This window comes from Cladophialophora psammophila, assembly GCF_000585535.1.
Source record: "Cladophialophora psammophila CBS 110553 chromosome Unknown aczJe-supercont1.19, whole genome shotgun sequence".
NCBI classification, from domain to species: domain Eukaryota; kingdom Fungi; phylum Ascomycota; class Eurotiomycetes; order Chaetothyriales; family Herpotrichiellaceae; genus Cladophialophora; species Cladophialophora psammophila.
This window is the reverse complement of record NW_006912940.1, coordinates 334932-353876: the sequence shown is the minus strand read 5'-3', so window position 1 is coordinate 353876 and position 18945 is coordinate 334932. Positions and strand designations below refer to the sequence as shown.

The 18945-nt window shown below is 53.4% G+C and overlaps 3 protein-coding genes across 3 annotated transcripts; 1 reads left to right on the top strand and 2 right to left on the bottom strand.

Annotated features, from left to right (window-relative positions):
• Positions 1-998: 998 nt before the first annotated feature.
• Positions 999-2618, top strand: A1O5_10261 (uncharacterized protein; the record flags this gene model as incomplete). Its single annotated transcript, XM_007750838.1, has 1 exon — positions 999-2618. One exon carries the CDS (start codon positions 999-1001, stop codon positions 2616-2618), a length of 1620 nt encoding a protein of 539 aa, XP_007749028.1.
• Positions 2619-3241: 623 nt separating this feature from the next.
• On the bottom strand, positions 3242-4847 carry A1O5_10260 (uncharacterized protein; the record flags this gene model as incomplete). Its single annotated transcript, XM_007750837.1, has 2 exons — positions 3242-3825; positions 3899-4847. 2 exons carry the CDS (start codon positions 4845-4847, stop codon positions 3242-3244), a joined length of 1533 nt encoding a protein of 510 aa, XP_007749027.1.
• Positions 4848-10476: 5629 nt separating this feature from the next.
• A1O5_10259 (uncharacterized protein) lies at positions 10477-12021 on the bottom strand (the record flags this gene model as incomplete). Its single annotated transcript, XM_007750836.1, has 3 exons — positions 10477-10659; positions 10717-11008; positions 11114-12021. 3 exons carry the CDS (start codon positions 12019-12021, stop codon positions 10477-10479), a joined length of 1383 nt encoding a protein of 460 aa, XP_007749026.1.
• Between the last annotated feature and the right edge of the window lie 6924 nt (positions 12022-18945).

Here is an 18945-nt window from a genome sequence, read left to right as displayed (position 1 = left end):
GTGGAATGTAGGTCACCATACAGAGATTTAGGGCAATTGTGGCGGGGGAATATAAATGTCAGAGACTACGTCGACAAGGTTAGAGACATCCAACGGAGACTACCTTCAGGCGACGCTCACTTGGAACGTGAGCTCGCGTCGCGGATGCAGTCGACCGCTTGAAGAACAGCCACCTCAAGATGGTGGTTGCTGGGGATCTTGTCACAATGCGCAGCGAGAGAATGAGACGACGCGGGCATTAGAATCAGCGACGACTTTACTCAAGAACTGTTCCCGCAAAGAGCCAGACCATACTTTGAGAGGTGGGACGAATGCAATGGAGAATCCAGACATGGCTACTCTTCAGGTTGCTTTGTCCAGCAAGACTTTTGGATTCGTGGGAAAACGGGTCTCGAGGGATTAAGATTGCGCTGAACAGAAGACAGACTTGCAGGCCACAAGGCTGAGGGTCCAGAGGGTTCTCAGGGCCGAATCAAGAAGAGGGGGTCGTGGAGGAGCGGATTTACTTTGATCCGGCGTCGCACATCGGCGCAGACTTGGTCTCAGAAGCCGATGGAGATTCAAGGATACGAAGATCTTGTCTCTTCCCAAGCATTTTGCCCCCCCGACTTACTCGGCACTTCATCAGCCAGTCGAATTGCACCGCCATCTAGGCACCCAGAATAACGAAGCCCAGAAGATCCCAAGAACATGGCAGAGAGTCACACCATCTGCGCCACATGGCGCAGGCAGCCAATCGAGGGACTGTGGCTGCCTGTGGCGTCCAATGCCTTCTCGCAGCTTCGAGCTGCGTCGCCGCCATCGTCGCCTAAGCTTTGGAAGGTGAGTGCGTAACAAGAAGGGAATGTGTTTGCCTGGCAGCGGGGTACAGCTCTAGGTGATGTTTTATAAAGCCTCGTCTGCCTATCCTCTTCCCTATCCCATCCCATCTCATCGTCCAGATCAAGATCTCAGACCCCGTTCTCATTCCTCACAAACATCGTGAGTGAGCAAGCAAGATGCCTCCCATCTACTACTTGAATCAGCCACCCCATCCCTTCTGGGACTTCGTCGCCGGGATCGAAGACCATCCCTTCTTCGCCCGTCATCGACGGCCTGTCCCACCAACTCCACCACCGCAGCCGCCTCGTCCAGGGGCCCAGCAGGCTGCCGCCGCCGAACCCAGCGAAAAGGCTAAAGGCAAACAGCCTGAAGCTAGCGTCGACGACCCTCCAGAAATCGATCCTTCAACCCTCAAGCCCGAAGGTAGGGACGCTCCATTCCGTGGTCGTGGTCGATTCGCGAAATACTTCGAAGACAATGGCAACAAAGACAACGCCGACGAAAACAACAGTGGCCGCCGCGGTGGAAGAGGCCGTCATGGTCACCATCACGGCCACGGTCCTTGGGGAGCACCACAAGGACCACCCCCATTTTCATTTGGACCCCCTCCCTTTGGGCCACCTCCATTTGTCTTCAGCCCTCATGGCCCCTTCGGCCCCCGCGGGCCCCCTGGACCTGAAGCTCCCGAAGGCCACGGTCCTCGTGGCGGATGCCGCGGCCGCGGAGGCTTTCACAGGGGTCACGGAGGACCACATCATCATCATCATGGACCTCACTCACCCTCCCCACCACGCGACGTGCCCGGTGATCGTCAGGGCCAAGCGTCCGGCTTTGATTTGGGCACTTTCCTGAGCAACTTGGGTGAGCGTCTTGGAGTCGACTTGACCGCTGCCGCCGAAGGGCTGGGCATCAGACCTCCGCGCTCGTCCGAGACTGATTTTGAACCGAGAACCGACATCTTTGACACCTCTGCAGCCTACACCGTCCACCTTTCCCTCCCCGGTGCCAAGAAGTCTGACGTGGGTGTCGACTGGGATGGCGAGCACTCTGCTCTACGTGTTGCTGGGGTCGTCCATCGACCTGGGGTCGACGAAGAGATGATGTCGCGCTTAGTCGTGGACGGTCGCAAGCGCGAAACCGGCGTCTTCGAGAAGACCATTCGCTTGGGCACATCCAAAGCCCCTGCCAGCGTTGACGTCGAGGGCATCACCGCTAAAATGGTCGATGGCGTCCTGATCATCCGCGTGCCCAAGGTGGAGAAGACTTTCGAGAAGAAGGAAGTCTATGTAGGCGGTGGATCGTCTCCCTCGCCTGCACCTTCCAACGAGAGACCCGAGGACGCCTACATGAACGAGAAAGATCTGCTGTTTGATGCGGGCGAAGATGAGGAGCAGGAGGACAAGGACATGTACGACGCCGACTCGGTGCCAGAACCTCAACATCAACCTCCGCCGACTCTGCATGTCGCACCAGAATCGAAACCTTCTGCTCTCGCGGACATCACCATGGGTGAGACAGCGAAAGTGAAGGAAAAGGAACGCGAAGCCGAGGAAAACGCTTCCCGAGAGAGGGACGACCGCTCCGAGACCCTCGGATTCGAGGATTCGCACAACGAGACGGTCGAGACTCTGCCGAGATACGAGCCCGAGGACAGCAATAACAAAGTGCAGGGTCAACCACAAGAGCAGCAGCAGCATCAGCAGCATGCAAACGTCGACGACGAGGATAACATGAGCGACTGGGAGAAATACGGCTCCGAGGATGAGGGCGAGTACGTCAAGATCAATGTCGACTAGGCCTGCTCAAGGCTGCACTGGATTAGGCGACGAGAGCCTTTCTGAGCCTCATACGTCTAGCTCGTTGCGCCGCGCAAATAGGAGTGCCGACTGGTACTGTCAGCCAGTTGGAAAGGAAATCATTTCCACTTTTCTCGTTCTTTCTCCTTCGCATGGGTTGGGGCAGGATAGGATACGCAGGGTATGGAAAATTCATAAGCACAATAAAAAAAAAGGCACGATCCCCCATCATCTACTCACACGTGGGACGTGGGGAGGAGTGAATTCAATTCATAAGATACTTTCTGGCATTTTCTCTTTTCAGCTTTCAGCCTTCTACTCTCTGTTTCGATTTTCGACTTTCATCCTTTGACTACCTTTATCTCTTCTCCGCTCCGTTCCCCTTCTCGTTACGGAACCCTTGGCCCTCAGTGGAATGAACGAACGCCGACATCGTCCCTTTTCTGAGGGAAAATCAGGATTTTAATATGTACTCTCTCCCATGTAGGTAACTAGAAGGAAGTGATGCATTCATTGTATTATGAACTCTTGAACTCTCGTATCCAAGACCCCTCGTGCATGTCCGTACATCTTTTAATCCGTTTCCATAATTCAGTCTAGTCCTATGCTCTCTTCTTTTCCCACTACGCCAAAATCTCCCTGACCACTTCCGCGAACGTCACGTTCCGGCCACTGTTGTCGATCCTCTGCCTGCTCACTTCCTGGTACGCGCCGTCCCAGAATATTGCGCCTGCGAGATTCGGCAGGTTCATGCTCTTCACCTGCGCGAGGATCGATTTGTAGGTCGCCACGTCGACGTAGCCGCTTCCTGCGAGTGGAAAAGCGGGCGTGCCGATTAACAGTCGCGGGGACGTGATCCCGTTGTTGATGTTGTGGAACGTATGGGAAGGTTGTCGAGCCTGGATGCGTGAAGATCTCTTCGTTAGCCGGGTCGGAGAACTGGCGCCCAGGAGGTCGCTGGACCACTCTTGTAAGGACCCCAAGAATCCTTGGCCAGAGCTAAGTTGACACGCTGGGTTGTTGTAAAATTGGATGCCAAAAAAGTCAATCTCATTAAGCAGACTCGCAACAGGGATGGACAGGTCCGGAATGGGGCATTGCGGCGCGGCAGAGAGGTAGTATGTCTTGGAAGTGTCGGAACCCATTAGCTGTCGTAACGTCGACACTAACTTCGGGATATACATCGCAGCAGATGGCAATTCATTGTCTACAAACGTCAGCCAACGGCCACAAATTGATCGTGGGGGCGCATCGACCACGGCGACGGCAAAGAAACTTACCAATATCAATACCATCAAGAACCACGTTTCCATAAGGCCTCAGAGGCATCAGGCTAGGGTCCAATCCACCTAAGAATAGACTCCATAGTGTATTGGCGACCTCTACAGCATTGTCGTTGCTCGGCATTGTCAGATTTCCCACAGACCCGCCGAGACTGAGCAGGACCTTCTTCCCCTGTTGCTGACACGTGGCAATCTTGCTTGCGAAGCCGTCACCGACGCAGTCGAGAAGCTTCGTGGCTCCAGCGGCTTGTTGATCCGCGTTGGGGGCCCAGCAATTTGATGCCATATTCATAGCAGGATATCCACCGTCGGAAATGAGGTTTGTGACAAATGCGAGGATGACAACATCGATGGCAGGGTCATTGCAAACCTGAGTCAGCGGTATGACAGGTGTAAGGTCCGTTTGTGAGTAGTAGACCACACTGAGGTCGGAGGCTTGTGGGTTGAATGTGTACGTTGCCGTCGACGACGAGGAGGAGGAGGAGGAGATGAATGCTGGGGTGTGTGTTGTGGTTGAAGTTACATAGCTTGGCGGGGTCGTCAAAGACGGAGGAGTGTTGATATTCGTGATAGGGAATATAGTTGTCTGTGCTGGCGAGACAAGAGCAGGCGACAGAGTTCCAATGTTGAATTGCGAAGCAAGCAACTCAATCAGTTGTTCAATCGCACTTCCAATTTCGCCAATTAGTCCGTTCAACTGATCTGAGAAGTCTTCTGAGGGATCTGGCCGCTGGCTTGGAGACAATGGCCTCCAGTAACCTGCACGCCCTGCTCGAAATATGGCGTTTCTCCGCAAGTGCTTTGATCCGGATTGGGCGACATGGTGCCTGTGGGACTGCTCGATGGCCGCGATGTCTTCCCAGTCGCCTATCGGTGTTGACGAAAGGATGGAATTGATCCACAAGGTGAAGCAGAAGAAGGAAATGAATCTGTAATATAATGCCATTGTAATGAACCGACGCTGCCAAAGTAAAGGGCCAGAAGGTTTGAAAATGAGCGACTTGGACTTATACCTTGGACATCAACATGGGCTGGTTGTTCCGGGACACTTCCATACCACAAAAGAGCTGGAAGAAGGCATCTCAAGTTCAAGAATGAAGCGCAGGGTGTGATGGAAGGAATGTGTCGGGCTGGACGCTCCTGGTCCGCGATCCGTGCTTGATGGCATGCATTCCAGACGACCGCGCTGGCGCCATGGTCAAGTCAAGATGGGGCATGTCGAGGTGATGGCACATGGTAAGTTTCCCAATGCAGGGGCAACAAGCATGCAATGGTAAAGCTATAATCAGTGTGGCGAGACAACCGAAGATGTTGTGAGCCAGATGTTGACCAGCTGTTGATATAGTATCGCGGATGTGGTTCACGGCCCCGGAGAAAGCGTTCGTCAGACGGAATCAATTTACTGGGGAGATTCTTCGTCTGGGTCCACCTAAGCAGCCACAATGTCGAAAAAAGTCTCCTGTCAGTCGAGTTGGAATACCTTCTCGGAGTTTGACACAAGGGAGGTTGCAAGAGGGGACGCTCAAGACGCCATAAATTCTTCGACAGTTGTCGTCAGACGCTGCATTTTTCCTCTTCAGCGGCATTTCGAACAGCTTTTTTCCATCAAGGGATCAATATCAGTCTCCTTTTGAGAAGCAAATCGCCTGCGACCTGAATGCTCAATTTGCCGCAAAGGTAAGGAGACTGCCTTTGTTTCTTTCTTGCTGCTCTTGCCAACGACCATCTTGTCCTGTGCAGAAGCAGGTACCTTGAGATGTGCAGCTGCCGCGGAGGTGCAACTGCATCGATGATCCGGATCCCTGCAGTCGGCAGCTGCTCATTGCGCCTGCATTCGCTCGGGAGGCTCATGGGCCTTAAGGAGTCTGCTTTTCTGGTCTGGCGCCGCTAGAGCATCTTGACGCCGACCTTCTCCGTCGATAGCTCTCCGAGTTATCCCGGCTAAAAGCTTCATCGACTGATTAGGTGCATACTGGGTATGCAATGGGGACCTGAACCGCTTGGCTTGCCGCTGCATGTTTGGCTTTTCGGCATTTTCCGTCGAAGTAATTGTGGAGCCTAGTATATATACAAAACTCTTGTTGTTATTCCTGCGTCTTGGATTCGTATTAGGCCGGCAAGCACAGTCTTGAACTGCATGTTCGAGCTAGCACCGCAGCTGGCACCGGGCACTCTGCCGGGCACTTCGGCGCACGTCCTGTCAGCAGCTTGGAGGCAAGTAATAGCCATCCATGACTGAATTCTGTTTATAAGCTGAGAAGAGATGATGGTTGCGCTCTCCTCTCCGTAAGGGTGTGGGATAGGCCGTCACTTTCAGGCCATGGCTACTGCATTTGATTAGTTCATGGTCGTCTCTGAAGACTTGCAGGGTTTTGATGCAGGTGCAAATCCTTCTTGAAGCAGGTACCCACTATTTGTCGCGTGTCTCCATCAACACGGCGAGCGCTGATTATGGCCAGGTTGCCTGCCTCCAGTGAGGCGCGAAACAGCCGTAATGGAGGTCGAATGCGGAGACCACGGTCTCAGGTGACATTTCGTCATGATCTAAGTCACCACAATCAGTCAGACTTTTCCTTCGCTCTGAACTCGACCAATAAGACGGGGAACCCAAAGGAAGCCTCCCACAGCATGTCAGCCTTGCACGTGACTGTCTACCAGTGCGGCAGCCTCGTCGTTAGAAGAAGAGCGCTTTTAGCGGATAATGTGTCGCCACGCCAGTTGCAGACGGAGGCCCCTGATGTCGTCGCGAGCCAAATTGGACCCTATGTTGGGCATTAATGAGCCAGGGAAGGACCAATGGTGGCCCGACTTTGGTCGGAGTATTTCACAGCACGTCGAGGTTACGCAATCTGGAAACGCCGAATTGGTACTCTGTCGAGCGAAGTGCCGAGAACGCTGTTCCCTGTAAGCTGGCAGAACAGCAAGGACCTGGGGACTATCCAAGCCAGCTCAGACATGGTCGAGATGCCAGACATGAGAGGGAAGAAGGCAACAGCCCCGAGCCGTGCCGAATGCTGCTACAACGCGGGGAGGTGACACAAGATCCAACCGTGCTTTGACTAGCAAGGATGCTGACAGTTTGCTGGACCAAGACTGCCCTCGAGATGGCCCAGCAGGAGGCCGAAAACCACCGACGCGCAGCAGCTCGCCAACTGTGCTGGGGCAAATTAGGGAGGGGAAAAGACTGGCGCCGTATGAAGGCCTGCAGAAGGTGTACCTAGGGATGTACCTAGATACGTACCTAGGTAGGTGGGATCAGATGTACCCAGTACTGTACTCGCAAGTGAGAATCAACACCACGGTAGTGCCATCAATGACTGGCGCCCTCTGTCGCATGCAGTGGCCGCACTAACAGGACTCCCTGTACCAGGTAGGCTTTGGAGCAGACGAGCAACATGTTGTGATTGGAAGATAGTGAAAGATTTGGGCGGCGGCGGCATTCGAATTCCTACTCGAAAGTCCTGACTCCTGACGCCTTGGGCCTTTCCATCCATGCCATCCTTGCCCACCAAGCGTGTGGCCCTGGTGGCCCCAGTTCCAACGACTCACAGACAACTCTCAACTCTGGTATGAATGGACGGGCCTGTTGTGGGTCACCTCTCCAAGTCTTCCGTCTCCTTCAACGTCCATTTGGACATGGTCTGGAACCTTGGTGGCCACGGGCCCAAACTTGGTATGTCTCGAAGTACCTAGGATTTCCCGACCTCATGAGAGTGGTTAGAAGCGGTCACCACTCTGTCAGGCGAGGTATCCACTCACTGAAAGCGCAGGCATCCCACGCATCCCTCATCGCTCTCGTATGCAAGCCACTCCTCTGGTCATCACATTTGAACTCGCTCCTCCACTGGCCCCAATCAAGCTGGTACATGTGTTTTTGCAGTCATGCCACGAAGCACCGAAACCACAATTCGAAAACCATTCAAGAAGCCTCACTCTGCGACAGCCAGACGCACTTCAGGCGACCAATTCTGACCGCCCTCTGCAAGCCTCGTCGCCGGCCTGCAGCCTTGGAGGGAAACCCACACAAAGTGCAGGAATGGTACCACGACCTGGCACCGGGCCTAAGTGTCCTCCGCACTCTCCTCGCACCGTCAAGGCGCTCCGAGAACCCAACCCCCTGGTTCTTTCACCAATGAAGACCCTACGACCTGCACGCAGACGCTAAGTTGCCCAAGGTGCAGGTATCCTCGCCTAGGCGAGAAAAGATGGTGTGTGGTTCGCAGGACGGCGCATGAACGCAGTCGCCCTAAAATCCTAAGGGAGGGAAAGGGAAACTAGTATGGGCGATAGATGGCGACGAATACGAGCAAGGAAAAGGAAGGCGATCATGGAAACCTTGTCTTATGCTGTCCCACACCAGCTGGCAAAACACGAGTTCCAACATGTGGTCGGTGAATTGGCCACCCACCTCCCAAGCTCTATCCCAAAAGTTACAATTAACGAGTCCATAGACTTACCACGTCTCTGTGACACAGCAGCCGAGCCATCCACAACCTGACCTGCTCCAAAAAGTACAAACGCTTGAGCTCAACTGAACGCCAACGTTACACAGCATGGAACCCCCCCCCCCCCCCCGGGTTGGCCTTGATGCTATGCGGCACTCCAAGCTGTGGGCGCCTCTGTTACACGGCAGCTGCACATCCTGCACAGATACACGGGAGCACGAGTCTCGGAAGGCGCAGTCAGGAAAAGGTTTTCACGTCAAGAAGATCGCCAAACAACAATGAATGAATTATATCAGTACGTTGCACGTGTATAAATGGTCTTACCTGCTTGTGTGCCCCCAGCTTGATGAACGAGCCTGTGCTGTCCTAAGAACATGGCAGAAGAGGAAAACGCCCTAAGCTTCTGTCGCTGGCAGTGGGCAGAGCTGATCAGGGGAAAAACCATGGTTGTCCACAACAAGACACCTCGCGGGAGGCATCTCCGCTGGTGTCACTCGAGCTTGAGGTACACCTCCCAAAAAAGACGCTCAGAACGGCAAGGACAGAAGCTATGGAAAACCGACATGGAGCTGATCATAGACTATCCGCACGCAGCTGTCGCCTCCTCAGCGTTTTCTCTCTATGGCCATAGAAGAAACTGCCGGACTGAGGCACCTCGGACATGAGATCTCGCTGCGGTTTGGTCTGGAACGGGCCGCGAGGTAGATATGTTAGGAGAAGCGTTGATCCCCTGGAAATTATATTGTCGTCTCATCAACGACAGGACTTCACCGAACCCCCAAATAGAGGTATAGATAGAACCAAATCATTGTATCGTCACCGTCTACGGCTTCCAACGTTTGCTTCCCCAAAAGCTGGTGCAAACTAGAGAATAAGACAAACTCGTACAGACTAGCGAGACAGGTAGCTAAAAAAGCAAAACAGAGGGGGGAAAATGCGAATACGAGCCATAGGAGAAGAAGAAAAAGAAGAAGAAGAAGAGAAATAATAAGTCAAAAACACGGTTCAATGCAGCCCTGTCCGTGTGATGCGCGTACATTGCAGTCTGGATAGACTTTCGGCCCATTCAATGCTGGATTCGATTCCGATTCCGATCCCACAAGATCGCTGAGAGTCGTGGCGAGGTATGGAATTGTAAAGCCGGGGGCAAACAGGAACCACGGCTCAGTCCTCCCCTCCGTCCCTCCCTGGTCCTCTGCTGTTACCGACAGCAGGATATTCAATGAGGTAGAAAGGGACAACAGAGAATCAAAGTATAGAGACGTGAGTCGGTGCGCGAAACAGATTCAATTTCAGTATTAGCCACCCGGCCGAAGGGAACAGAAAAAAAAAAGACCTCGAGAGATCTGTCTGTCATCCGTCACGCTATCCGTCCTGTCCGTCGCTCAATCCACAAATGTCCAGCTCGCTGTGCGCAGAAAAGGGAGGAGAGAATGACAAAAAGCTCGTTCCATGCCCACCACAAGCCCGATCCACCCTATCCCATCCCGTCATTCCCGGCCATGGCAAGAAGGCGGTCAAAATTAGAAAAAGAGTCCGTCCGCCCATCCGTTTGTGTCTGTTCATGTGCAGCCAAGCCCATGATTCATTTCCCATCCCATCGTGTCCCATCATGAAGAAAATACCGCTATGTACAATGTCAAGTTATGAAGTAAGCCCCAAGCTCCTCTCAGTAATGCATGTGCAAGATAGAAGGACCTTGGAATCCCCCCGTCCAAGTCCTTGATGACCGAACTGAACATGAAAATGATCGAGTGTCTCGGCCCCCGGTAAAAGAGCGTCCAAAGTCCCCTGTTTTTTGTTTTTGGTGTGAAATCCAGCTCCAGCTCCAGCTCCAGCTCCAGCTCCGGGGTGATACAAGACACAAGGCATGAAACTAACTTTGTTGAGCTTTTGTGGATCGAAGAGAAAGCCTCCCACCTTCCCGTCTGCCGTCCTTTTTGACCTCAATTTTGACAATCTCCCTTTTTGTACTTTTTCGAAAGAAGGTGCTTGTTTTTGGAAAGAAGGGAAAAACAATTCGACCGACCGTAAAAATCTGGGGTTCGCAAGGAAATGTATTGCCTCAAATCAACATCTCTCAGGTGTAGGCTCAGCAACGAAGAGATTCACCTGGTATCAGATGGGGAGTTATGCGGAGGGAGGTTGGTAATGTTTCTGGTCGTTGGCGTTGGCGTAGGTCATCATCTCGTCGCTAGGTAGAAGCTTTTCGTGCAACTTTTCATCTCCAGATTCGTAGCAATGGGATTTCTTTTGGCGAATCATCCTTCCAGAGTCGCTGGCATCAGCATTGGGTCGACTGCCCCAGGTGGTCTGTTATAATGCGTTAGCTGCAATCAGTCGATGCCGAGCCTTGTCAGAAACACTTACCACGCCCAGCGTCACTACAGCGTAGACCTTGATGGCTCCATGGAACCAACCGAACAGAATAGAGACAGGCCACAGGAAGATATCGACTGGGAAGCGGACGAAATGGGTTACCAGTTTGATGAACTTGGAGAAAATCATCCATGCGGCGAAAGCATAAATGGCAGTCAGGGCTTGCTCAGCCGGCCAGTCACGAATGCCTTTGCATAAATAGAGCCAGAGGAGCCCGTCCCCGAGCAAGGCAGGCGGCATCAATGTCGTGACGTGAACTGCGTATGTGCTGTACGGTTGTCGACTGGCAAGGGGGCAAAGATCGTCAGTTTGCCAAGATCTTGAAAAGCCGAGGGAGAGATCTCTCCCAAGGACCGGAAAAGGGGCCCTGGAAAATGGAGCGACTTACAGCCAAATATGACGTTCAGCAAACATGCTGGTGAGATTGCTGCGCCAATTACTGCGCGCCCATCTCAAACATTGTTTCAAGAATTTTGGGTTGTCTTCAAGTGTGGTAAGCACTTCACATTCAGGGTGGTACTGCATATAGGTTTCGTGGCGATGTGAAACCATCCAGCGGGTAAGGAAATTATCGTCATCAGCATTGAGCTGAAATTGACCGAACCACCACTTCTCATTTGTGAATCCATTGGTGAAATTTACGTCCTGGAGGATGCTTGTTCTGTAGGCACAGGTGCGCCCAGACAAACATGGTACGCCTCCGTCCATGTGAGTGGTGGCCGCACAGTCAAAATTTCGACGCTCCAAGTAGAGAGCTCCTAGAAACCCATAGATGCGCTGAGAGAAGGTGGGATTCTCGGCCCGTCTCAAACGCTGACAGGTCACCACTCCGCCATACCTCTTGTCCTCAAAGGGGGCCAGCATCCACTGGAGCGTGCGAGGCGGCCACGTGACGTCGTCGTCAGCAAAGACAATGATCTCGGTGGTGACCTCGGGGATAGCTCTGGCCATTTGCCGTCTCTTGTTTGCATGTTTGACCGACATGCAACGGATGCGGTGGTACTTGGCAGCCGGCATCTTCTCCATGGTCCGCTCTGCCTTGGCCAAGTTTTCATCGATTGTGACCAGAATCAACTCCTTGGGTTCGTTCTCCATGATGGAGGCGATGGTTCTCTCCAGCTCCTCCCCTTCGCCGTCCAGGGTAGGTAAGATGACCGTAACATCTGAAGGCCAAAGAGTGGGATTCTCTGGGATGGGGATCGGCTTGAAAGTCCAGAAGGCCCACAGGTTGACAATGAGGCGGACATAGCGCCACAGGCTGGATTTGGTTAGCCACGCCGTGGTCTCGTTTCCCATTCTGCGTCTTGTTTCCCCCCCTCGGCCGGGGCGCGCCAAGATGATTGCAGGTCTGGAGAACCGAAGTAGGGCAATCTCACTCACAAGTAGATGACAAAGAATCTGAACCACGTCGTCGAGTCCATGGCTGGAGTGAGGTATCTGGTCTCGTGTCACTTGGACAAGTTAATGACAAGCGGACAATAACGACAGTAAGAGTGGTAGAACCACTCAAGGATGAGGGGCCCCGAAGAAAAACAGGACAAGCAAGCAAAGACGAGAGCCGATTATTGCGAGGACATGAGGATGGAGGGTAATGAGAGACAGAAAAGAAAGAGATCAGAACGAAGTGATCGAGGCAGGTGAAGGATTGAAATAAAAAAAAATATGGGGAAGGGCACCGAGCCTAAGATTTCAGGTTCGAGGCAATGGCAACTGGAATGGCAATGGCGAATGAATGCAGTAATGCATCCAGTTCTGTCTAGTGACCGACGGAGGGAAAGGTGATGTGAAGGCGAGCAGGTACTGGCAGTTAGTTGGCTTGCAGCGACGCCCTGCAATTCCGCCAGCCTGCACCCTCCAGAACCACAAACGTGAGCTTGCAGACGAGTTCGCAGTTCGCATGAGGTGAGGATTTGTTTTCGGCTTAAACACCCCAGAATAAGAAGGGCAGCTTGTGATGAGCGTCAATTGTTAGCTCGTTAGCCGCATAAGTAGGAGTGGATGAGCCCGGCCGGGGTGATGATTGGGCCAGAGAGGTTGGCGCCTGCAGGTTGCGTGTTGAGCCTTGAGGACGTGCACCTGCACCTGCATCTGCAGAATGGGACGAGGGGGGGGGTTGGTGAGGGGGGGGTTGTTTTCGATGTCGATGATGGAGGGGAGGGGCAGTCAAGCGACGAGGGACGAAGGGGGGGTGCAATGGTTTAGCCTGGTCGAGGATTTGATGGGGACTGCGAATGGATGTGAATGGGGGGGATGGGGTGCTGCTGGGTGGCTTGACCAGGGGGGAGGGAGAGGTGGGCACTAGGTTCGAACAAGGGTTCATTTAAGAAAATCAAAAGGGCATGAACACGAACGAGCACGAGCATGAATGAGCATGGGGTGCGAAGCTCTTACATGGGCCCTAGTGGTGGTGGTGGTGGTGGTGGTGGTGGTAGTAGCAGTGTTGATGGTGTTGGGACTGCTCGGTGCTTGCTGAGCTGCTGGGCTGCTGGTGTGCTGGTGTGCTGGTGTGCTGGTGGGTGGTGCCCGCTGCAAGTGAACCTTCAAACTGAACTGTCAAGAGCAGGTGCAGGTGCAACAAGTGTTAATCGATTTGGGGTAGTCGCTCTCCAGCAAACACTGCAACAATCGATTGCCCATCGACAGACAGCACTGCCACCACTGCTACTCGCCATCATCTACCAAGTACGTACTTCTTCTGCAAAGTTTCGACTCCCTAGCCTCCAGAGTCACCCCGTCCTGCTTTGATCTTTCCCCCCCCCAGTGCCTTGTGTTGGCCAGGCGATCCTGCCTTCCCACAATGATACGACCCCGGAAACCCAAAAACTCACCGGTCAATCACCCAGGTCAGTCAACGCTCGCAAAAAGTACCTAGGTAATCTCTCTCAACTCTACTGACCGGGGTGCCTGAGAAGATGCGGGAAAGCCTAGCAGCTTTTGCCTTCCCTCGCCTACCTAGGTACGAGTCGATGTTGGCCATTGACTCTAGTCAGACCATGATCATCTGCAGCCCGCAGGCGCCTGCTCGCCTAGGCATCATTTAACCACAGCGGCTACTATCAAGCAATGAGCTTCTCCAAGGCCCTTGCCGCCGATGACGGCGGGCTGTGCGCGGGCACACACACACACCCCCATCCAAGCTGCCTCGTCCTCTCATCCTCAGTGTCCTCGCCCTCTATTCCTCTCCCACCGGTGTCGCAAGCGAGGACATGCGAGCACATGCTGGTGGATCAAACCGTCTGGATCACCTCCCATGATGACTCCGCCGCAGCCAGTGATCGGAGGTCAAACACTTGTCCACAACGTCAGAAAACGAAAGAAAAGGGTACAAATAAAATCACTGCAGCGTCAGTCGCAGATTGGATTACGGGGTCACAGCCAACAAGTTCCCTAATGGCGGGTGGTCATGCAGGCGGTACAAGGGCCTGAAGCCCGAAGACGTCCTCTGAAAGGGAAAAAGAAGGGCCTGTTGACGCAGGTGCTCCGTCTTGGAATTCCCGACCATGGCAAAACTGTCCTCTGACTTTGGCCAAAACTTACAGATCTCGAACAACCCAAAAGTTTCTTTGTGTCAAGTGCCCAGCACCAGGCTTACGATCTGAGTCAAAACCTTTCAATCAAGTGAGATCACAATGAGAAACCGACCACCTGACCGAGACACGCTGCAAAATCCAAGAAAGAGGCGGGGGTGGGTGTGCTGTTGAACCTCCTGGCACCACACCACAGCATATCAGGTTTCAACAGTCATATGTCTCTCTTACACAAGTTCGTTGTCCCCATCATGATCATTCTCCCAGCGGCAGTTTCCATCTCATTGCCGCCCTCACGAAAATCGATAGTCTCCACACCTTCATGTCCACCATCTCTGGTCTTAGAAGTTCGATTCGCCGCTAGCTCCGCATCCCACTGGCAAGCCCGCCACCAGTCTCCTCAATCATCAAACCAATTTGATCGAAAGCAGCAATCAGAGGTTGCTGCATGGTGCACAGGTTGCTAGACTCGAACTGCCATAGAGGAGGATACAAGTGGCCTCAGTGAACCAACAGCAGGAGTTCCCTGCAGTCCACCCTACTTGAACGCTGCTCCGCCATGCATTTAATCGAACCGACTACGATAGTCAATAATGCTGTCATCTGCAATGCGGGCCCTCGGACCTCGACCTGCCTTTTCGCCATGCGTCGCCCCACACCATCGCCAGTTCTCCTCGATTTCGCTCATCGTCCTTCGCCCACTACCAGGAGCCAGTCCACGGCTGCAACTCCACCAATAGTCGGCCGAGGTTCGTTTCGTCTCTCTCCAAGCTCTGAAGCTCGACGATTACATGTTAGCTCTATGACAGAGAGAAAACCTGGCCGGCTCATAATTGCAACACCATGAAGCGGCAAATCTACCTACGATGGTCAGCAACGGGAAAAACCTGCTTGGACTTTCATCATCGTTCTTAGGGCGTTCTTCCCTCCCCTTCCCAAAAAAGAATCGCTAGATCAGATCGGCGGCCAGAACGCAGCCTGGATGAGACTTATCTTAAAACCCAATCAGCATGACAACATGCGGCCTCCCATAGCCCCCTCCTTCATCCTCTTCCCTTTCGCTCTTGTGCTCACAGTTGCATTCATCCAGCAAGGGTCCAGACATGGATGGAACTTTGCGTTGACAGGACGCCAGAAGGTCTGTGCCCGCCCTGGTCGCCCACTGCCCCCAGATGGCGCAATGCGGTGATGCCACTCAACACGGAATCACCCGCAGGCCTATCTGGGCCTACCCCCTTAACCCAAGTAGTAAATCTCTTACCTCCCTTGTGAATCGCTCGGCCATCGCCTCTGGCTGCAGCCGCAGAGATAGTCTTCTAACTGTGCGAGGAACGGACGACATTTGTTTTGGTCTGGCGAGTATCTCGGTTCAGCTAGGAGGGCCGAAACAGCCAATTCGAGACTCCATCCGTTGGGCCTCGAATGTACCTGTCCGCGAAGCCTCCCTCCTCTCCCCAGCCGAACCTGCCCTAGTCTGAGATGGGCCATGGACCATTTCCTGTCTGACTTCATCAGACCATCATATCCCGATCCTTCAATTCGAAACACAGGTCTCACGCGACGCAATTTTGGTTGATCGGCACTAAAGTCCTTGGACTCGAATGCGGCATGGATGGGCCCCCGTCCCCTCTTAGAGCATCCTGGGGCAGACGCACTAAGAAAGACGAGATGGCCTTGTGAAATCATATTTACAGACAGAGTTTTTGTCCTTCTGAGTTCATCGTGCCGTCCCAAAAACAGCAGTGGAGACGGCCACTCCTTTCAGAAACCCTGTCTCAACGCCACACTCGCCTCGAAGACCGGCCCAAGCCTCCATTTGCCGCCAACACGGCCGGTTGGCGAAAAATGGATACACCTTGGGTCATTACTGCATGGCTCTAGTCCAGGCAGGCCGGCAGACCTGGATCGAAGATCACACCACCAAGGTATCGAAGATGAATTTGGTCTCTGGAGAGCTTGGCCAGATGATAATCGATTCGAACCTCGAGTTCGATGATGGATTGACAACATTGGAGCTTGAGAGTGTGACTTTTCTCGCATTGGTCCGTGAGCTAACTGGGCTCATCCTTGCTGAGCAAGGGAAAAAGATGGAGGAACAGGCCGCATAAGCGTCTCGGTGGCGTCTGCATTAGGGCCCCCTTGGCATCATCCAACCCCACAGCGAGCGTTGTCCGTCGCGCAAATGGCCGACCAGCCAGACGCTGATGCATCGTCCATTTTCGCAGCAAAAGCTGCATATCCCCAGTGCAGCTTATCGCGCAGTTTCTTTCAGCTTCCTATTCCTGCCATGACATTGAGCACATGTGTTCTCGGCTGCCGAATCCAACACGAATCCGCCAGCCTATTAGCCAGATATGCATACGAGCGGGGGAAAAAAAAAGGTGTTACTCGGCTTGCTGAGAACAACCTGTCTTCATACGTGGACACTTAGTAGCAGAGCAATTGCCATCCGTCGCAGAGCCAATCCGATAACCAAACGGGGCCGTCAATGGCGGTCCGGAATAATAAAGCCGACAGAATGTGCTTTTTTCTGGCATCTCAGGATGTGCTGGTTTGCACATAGTTGCATTTTTGCAACGAAAAAGCTCTCAGCCCCTCCCAACTTATAGTATATACGACGGTTCCACAGAAGTGGAAATAGTATGGCAGACGTGCCGGAGATAGTTGCTCTGCGTCAAAATTTTCCATGGGGGTTTCAGGGAAGTAACTCTGCACAGTGCGTACGTAGGGATTGTTCGGCGACTTGCGCTTTTTTTGTGGATGGTTTCGGGGCTCTTTTATGCGGAGCACATCATTCGCTGCCGATATTGCTCAACGAAAACCCTCGCATACGAGCATCAGAAGCCAGAGACCCTGTCCTTGAAGCTGACGCTGTATGTCTTCGCTTAAAGGGCGCTTTCCTTTCACGTCAACCTGCTGTAATCTTGTCAGCGGCAGAACAAAAGCGTGCTGGAACCATGTAACCTGCATAGAGACGCGCAAGGGCCGGTCATATCTGGACATATTTTCCCAGTGGTGATCTGACAAGTCATCGGTTGAGCGGGCAGACCGAAAGAGTTACAAGAGCCTTTCCCAGCTGCATTCCCAACATATACCTGCAAGGAGAAATACCCGTCTCGCCAACGGACACGGTTGATACGGAGGACATGACCTTGGCGGTCATCGCCCGCGCAGATTGCACGGGAAACACAGTCGAGTTGATCGGCAAGTTTTCGATCACCGGAGACGTCGCCCGTACTAATGAATGGCCATCTTTGATCACGTCCGATCTGCTGGTTGTGTAACTACTTTGAGACCGGAGACAAGTGAGGAGCACCACCGTAGCGTCTCTTTCTTGATAGATTGGCAGGATTTTTCCGCCCTTTGGTGGAGGCTGGGGGTTTTCTCATCGACAGCTCGCACATTGGGGCTTCACCAATAGCCTCCCGAGACATGGCAGGCGTTAGGTGGCTTTTTTGGGAACGTAGCACGTTGTCCTTACAGATGCTCAAGCAACGTTCAGGTCTCAAGACGTTGGGAGGCTGCGAATGAAGATTCAGAGATATTATGTTGACCGGAAGCCAGGGCTGTACTTCCCCCCGAAGCCAGCGCGGTTGAAGTGCATAGGGATGCAGATTGCTACCCAACCACCCTAAACAAGTCAGAGCGCGGGGCTTGCACTTCGTCCCTGGGCGATCTTCGACCGCTGACAAAGGAGATTGTCGTGCCTGAAACCCCGTCGTCCCCAGGGTTGGGCGACGGCGACGGCGGGAATGGAAGGGGGGCAACGAGAAGGTCAGACGCTCCGGCCCCGGCGACGACATGGTCTTGGCAATGACGTTGGCCGCCCACCCTCGTTTTGGAAGGACCGTGCCTTTTCCGTCGCACTACCCAGTACGACCCTCTTCTCCCTCATCTCTCCCCTGGCCTTTGCCCATGAGGCCATCCCCTTTCTCTTCCGAGTAATTGGTCGCACCCCCTTGGTGCCCTCGAGGGTATTATTATCATGTCTGTTTCATTGCTGGTGCAGACCCTGGCCAGCCTCGTCCTTGTCTCCCGGCGGATGATCTGCAATCTCCTGTTCGTGCCAGACAAACGGAGTTCATGCGAAGCCTTCTCCGGAACCACCTCATCAGTCAGCCTTCACCGCCATTGCGGCTCTCAACAGCCTTTCCCCGTGGTCTGACGCAAGACTGGCGGTGAAGAACCTCGTAATAAGGCTTGGATCTTAGGGGAAAAAAAGGGGGGGCGCCGCCAAAAGAGATCGATTACGTGCATTTTCCCACGGGCCGAAGCGGGATCGCCTGCCACCAAAACGTCAAATATCCTGGAGGGTTCTGCGGTGCCCAGAGTTGTCACCGCTATCTGATCTCCATGGAATTTCATCCGACCTTTCTGCTCATACCAGCCTCGATAAAACTACTTCAATCAAGGTCTCTGTCCATGGTGTGTCAATAAATATCGGTACATTCCTCCTCCCGGCAATGACCGCCCAGCTGACCTACCATTATGCTGACAGTGGCTTATGGAACGTTGTAGGTGCTAGCAGTACAGTACGCATGACCTTGCACATCTGCACCCCGCCATTCAGCAATGGCGAATACGAGATTCACGTTGCACAAAGGACATGCTGAAGACACCCAAGGATTGGCAACTCTGGCCGTCTTTCCCCCTCAGTTTTCCGAGTTTCGCGCTTCGACCAAATCCAGGCATG